Raw genomic sequence first — 5,299 nt, 5'->3', positions numbered from 1 at the left:
GCCACCTGCACGGGGCAGCGGGGAGGAGGGGTGCCAGAGGAGAGGCAGCCTCTGGCTCAGCTCAGGGAGGGCGAGGGCGGGGGGAGGGGGGCCGGGGGCGGGGGGAAGTGAACTAACCCTGCAGCTTCCTCCCCTGCCAGCTCCAGGCCCAGGAATGGGAATTTCACAAAAAGGCAGAAGGATCTGTGTGAACACTTCCTGTCCCGCCCCAGCCCCCTTCCTGGTACTGACAGCCCAGCCCCGGGGTTGCCACACCACTCACCTGTGATGCAATCTCCCCGGCAGAGGGCTGAGCAGGCCGGCCAGGGGCGGCCTATAAATGCAGGGCCCCCACGGCCCCGTCAAAGCCCTCTGTGAGACTCCTCGGCCTGGGTAAGCGAGCTGCCGGCCTCCCTCGCCTTCCTCTCGAACCGCCCCCTGGAAGCCCCGCTCGATACCCCGCTCGCTCTAAAGCTCGCTCTAAAGCTTCCTTCGCACGGTCGGTCTTAGGTCGTGCTCTGCCGGAGCCGCCCGGTCTCGGGTGCTCTGCCCCTTGGCATTCTCCAGATGTTCCAGAAACTGTTTCTCGCCTGCGTGGGGCAGGGGCGTCTCCCAGTCCAGCTGCAGCTCTCACTGTCTGTCTGTCTGTCTGTCTGTCTGTCTGTCTGTCGGTTCTGTTTCCCCCTCCATTCCCACGAGCAGCCAGCAGGAGGTGTCAGGGGACCCTTTTCTTCCAAGCTCCTGACCTGTTGTGTCTCTGCTCAGACACAGCTCGAGAAGTCAGGGAGCCACGATGCCGTCGCTGATGGAATGCAGCCTGGAGACCATCATCAACATCTTCCACCAGTACTCCACGCGCCTGGAGCACCCCGACAGGCTGAACCAGAGGGAGTTCAAGCAGCTGGTGAAGAAGGAGCTGCCCAACTTCCTCAAGGTAGGGCTGGGCTGAGGACCGGAGGATGGGCGCAGTGTGCGGCCCTGTGCTGTGCACCGGCCCGTCCCCGATGCCTGGCCCTGACGAGTGCCGGTGCACGGGGACCCACCGCCCGGCCCCAATGCGCAGATGCGCAGCAGAGACGGGAGCGGTAAAGAGCAGTTTGTGCCCGAAAGAGAGTCAGAGAGACTGTGGGGGGGGGAGGGACGCGGAGCTGGGCCGGGAGGGGAACAGGGACGTGGACAAGGGCCCCTCCGAGATGGTGGCATTCGGGCTGAGGCCTGACCGTGCAGAAGCTGGGTGGACGGGGAGGGGGAGGAGGCCCGAGCAGCTTCTCCGAGGAGGACGAAGGCTCCCTGGTAGGAAACAAACGGGAGCAGGAGGAAAAGCCCCGCCCAGCACGGGGACTCCGCCAAAGGTGGCAGTGTCCCACCCGCCTGAGAACGACCGGCCAGGCAGCTCTGGGGGAAGGAGGGTTCCTTCACCGATCTTCCTGGTTTCTTTACAAATCTGGAGACTTTGGGGAGGGCAGAGGACCGGACGCAGGAGCGTGGGATTCCCGGGCCCCAGTCCCAGTCCCTTCCGTGGAGCGGGCGACCTGGGGTACGGGGCGCCCTCCTGGAGTTCCCCCCACCTTAGCGGGGCGGTGCATTGCAGCAGCAGGAGACTGGGGTGCTGACACCCCAGCAAGCCGGACCCCGGGCACAGCCCGGAGGTAGTGCCGACAAGCCTTGCTCCGGGCGAAGCCTGCGCCGCGCCCTCTGCCAGAAGCAGTGAGGCGGGGAAGGGAAGCTGGGACGTTGCCAATGGCTGTCAGGAGCCACCGCGCCTCCTGCGAAAGCGCAGAATGGCTCACGGGGAAGCACCGCGGGAGCAGAAGGGCCCAGGGAGGGAGCCGGGCCCCCGTGGGTCTGGAGGGGACCCAGCCGCCGTGCCCCAGCCTGCAGCGCGTGGCTGGAGCCACAGGCCTGGATCTCACCACACCTCAAACCCTCCTGCTCACTTCACCACGCCCTCGCGGCCGAGGAGCCCCACAGTTCTCTCCGTCTCTCTGCACGATCCCAATCCTCTTGCTTCCCTCGGGGGCTCCCGGGGTGGGGGTGCAGGTTGAGATGAGTGTCACTCATCAGTAACCTGGAGAGGGGAGGGAGGGAGCGTTGGGGACCGGAGGGGGGCGGGTTGAGGCCGGGCTCTGCAGTCGCCTCCGCCAGCCTGCGGAATGATGTGGAAAAAGCAGTTGGCACCTGCTTAGCACCTGCCGAGCTGTGGGCACTGGTCACTGGTCGTCCTTAATGTTCGAGTTGAGGCCCAGAGGCCAGGTCTCCCTGCGCCTTTGCCATCGGTCATTTGCTGGGCCGGGTGGCCCGGCCCTGGCCACGGCCGGCGCTGACCACCCTGTCTCCCAACCCACAGAAGCAGAAGAAGAATGACAAGGCCATAAACCACATCCTGGAGGACCTGGACACGAACGGGGACAAGGAGCTGAGCTTCGAGGAGTTCGCCATCCTGGTGGCCCGGCTGACCGAGGCGTCCCACGAGGAGATGCACAAGAATGCGCCTCCCGGGGAAGGCCACAGCCACGGGCCAGGCTTCGGCGAGAGCCACAGCTCCTGCCAGAACCAAAACCAAGGCCAAAGCGGCCATGGCCACAGCCACGGGGGCCACGGCCACAGCCACGAGGGCCACGGCCACAGCCACTAAACGGGAGGCCAGGCCCCCCAGGCCCCGCCCAACCAGGGCCCCAGGGCTGCGTGCCACACTGCCCCGGCTGCGGGGCTGGGGTTCGGGGGTGAAATAAAGTGTTCCTCCAAGCCAGCACTCTGCCTGCTTCTTCCGCTGCCTGCCCACCTGTCCGTCCCCCACCCCCGGGGTCTGGGGCCGACAGCCCTGCCCGTTACGGGGCTGCACCCCTTCACCCACAGCTGGCCACACAGCCATCCCTCTCCTAATGGAACCTTGTTCTTTGGGACACGCACTCAACAGTCCGGGCAGTGGGGACAAGGAAAGATGGGCGTGTTTACCCACGAACACAGTCTGCATCCCCAGGGGCAGTGGAGTCTCTTAGACGAGGCGTCCCAGGGCGGCTGGGGCACGCGCGAAGGTCAGGGAGTCCGGCCCACGCCACTGGCCCTGTGAGGAGGTTGGACTCAGGGTCCAGGGAGCCTTTCGGGCCTGCAGATTCTGGTTCTAAGCCTCGAGGGCAAGCTGAGCTCCCCAAGGTGACTGAGGTTGCTCGGTCCCCGTCAGTAGCTGGGGACAGGCCAGCCGGGCCTCTTGCCCCTGTCTGCCCAGGCTCCCAGCTCCCCACCTGGAGCAGCCTCCACAGGCCAAGGCTCATCCCTGCCCGAGATCTTCGCCCCCGGAAGCCCCTTCCGCAGGTCACCCCGAGGCTGGGGTGAGCCTCCCAAAGACCAGAGTCCAAACCAGGGGCATCGGCCCTGCCTTGTCCTTCGAACAAGGAGGAAACCGATGGAATTAGGGTTTGGGGCCGCTGGACAGAGATCGACAGGCGTCCACGCCCACGTTACAAACTAGGAAAACGAGGCACAGGGTGGGGGAGGGGCCATCCGAACCCCACTGGCGGAGCTGGCCCAGACAGAGACAGGGCTGTACCTCCCAGCCCTCCCCGGTGCCAGCAGCCAGGTGGGCGGGGGGCCTCTGCTAGGGGTGCAGAGAGAGACGGGCTCCCACCTGAGGGCTGAGGGTGTTGCTGGAGCTGGCTGCAGAGTTCAGAGGCCTCCAGTTCCCTCCCGGCCTAACTTGGGGACTTGAAAGCTGGAGGCGCTCACGGTCTGACAGCACGGCCCCCCCACCCTCGTGTCCCGGAGGGGGCTCCCTTTCCGACTTCGGCTTGGTAGGGGAACGAGAACCAGCTGGGAGCCTGGGTCCTGTCCGTGGCCTTGGCGGAGCAGGGCGGGGCAGGGGAGGAGAGGGCGGGGTGGAGCAGGGTCAGGTCAGGGGCAGGGCTGAGTGAGGAGGGCAGGGTGGGTGAGACAGGGGGAGGGGAGGGTAAGGCAGGGATGGGAGAGAAGGGGAGGGGAGGCTCCCCCACCCCGCTGCCCGCCATGACTTATAAAGATGTGCCATAAATATGCTCGTGACTCTGCCCCGCACTTGACCGTGAGCTCTGTGAGGGCAAGTCCGTGACACCTCCGCTTAGTCCCAGCGCCTAGAGCAGTGGCTGGTGCGTGGTGGGTTCCCAACGCCGGCCGTGCAGATGTCCTCAGACCCCCACGTGCCCCGTGCTCCCCTCTCGGGGGACGGTGTGGAGAGGGGGGCGTTAAATCCGGCAGGTGGAAGGCTTCTGGGTATCGACATGGAACCTCAAACTGGAAGGCGGGGGCGGCAGGCAGCGTCCAAAGCCCCTCCCGGCTGTTTAGCTCCGCTGGCCCCTACCTGTTGCTCACGAGAAGCTTCCACTTGAAGGAAGGGATTTGTCTTGAGGGAAAGCTTGAAAACTGTTGGTTTGAGCCGCCCTGCCCCGCCCCATGCTCGGTGCCTGGCGGCCTGCCCGCACCCCTCCGCCCCTCCAGGACTGGGGCCCTCGCTGTGGCTCAAGAGCGTGTCGTGCCCGGAGCCCCAGTCTGTCTCCTGGTGCCAGCCGGGCCCTCCTGCTGGCCCTCTCCACATCCGCACACCACGGGACAGCTCTCCCCATCCCTCCCCGCCGCCCCCCACCCACATCTTGAAAACGTTTCTCTAAGCGGCCTCCGGGCTTTCTCTGGCCTCGGCACCAGGAGTGTCCTCCCCTCCCTGGGGTCTCTGGGTCACCACTTCCACGACGACCTCCCTGACCACCCACCTCCCTCTGCCAGGCCCACAGAGCTCTCTGGTGCGTCTGCCGACTGGCCACGCACCCCTAGGTGTCAGCGAGCGTCGTGGATAAGCACGGAGGCAGGGTGGCCCCGGGCCCTGATGCGGCTGGCAGGGACGTGGGAGGGGGGACAGCTTTGGGCACAAGGGGGGCACCCACGGCCTGGCCACCTGGGGGTGGGGGTGGGTGGACCAGCTCGGCAGCAGGACATTGGGGTCAGAGCTCCTTAGACGCCAAGGGCTCTCCCTTTGCCTTAGCCCCCTGCTAGCTCCATCTGAGAGCAGGAGATTGTTCTAGACCGGGGAAAGGGGAGGAGGGGGGAGGGGGTTCTGACAACAAGCCCTGGACACGGCCCAAGAGAGCTTGTCGGGGCACGTCAGCCCCTTCCATTCCAAAACAAGCCGGCCTCTTCCCTTGGAGATGAAACCAGAGTGTCAGTGTCAAGGTCAAGCTCCCCACCCCAAGCGAGAATGGGTGACTACCTCTGTGATTAATGCCTGCTTTGGGGGAAGGAGGTTTGGGGTTTCCCCGCCATCACAGACACTGAAGAACAGAGAGCCTGTCGCCAGAGG

The 5,299-nt window shown here is 65.7% G+C and overlaps 1 protein-coding gene across 1 annotated transcript; it reads left to right on the top strand.

Annotated features, from left to right (window-relative positions):
- The first annotated feature begins 228 nt into the window (after positions 1-228).
- On the top strand, positions 229-2,728 carry S100A9 (S100 calcium binding protein A9). Its single transcript, XM_039849748.1, has 3 exons — positions 229-372; positions 745-913; positions 2,327-2,728. Exons 1-3 carry the CDS (start codon positions 320-322, stop codon positions 2,612-2,614), a joined length of 510 nt encoding a protein of 169 aa, XP_039705682.1. The 5' UTR covers positions 229-319; the 3' UTR covers positions 2,615-2,728.
- Positions 2,729-5,299: the final 2,571 nt, after the last annotated feature.

This window comes from Pteropus medius, unplaced genomic scaffold (genome assembly GCF_902729225.1).
Source record: "Pteropus medius unplaced genomic scaffold, Ma_sr-lr_union100, whole genome shotgun sequence".
Classification (NCBI taxonomy): domain Eukaryota; kingdom Metazoa; phylum Chordata; class Mammalia; order Chiroptera; family Pteropodidae; genus Pteropus; species Pteropus medius.
This window is presented reverse-complemented; position numbering and strand designations above follow the sequence as displayed.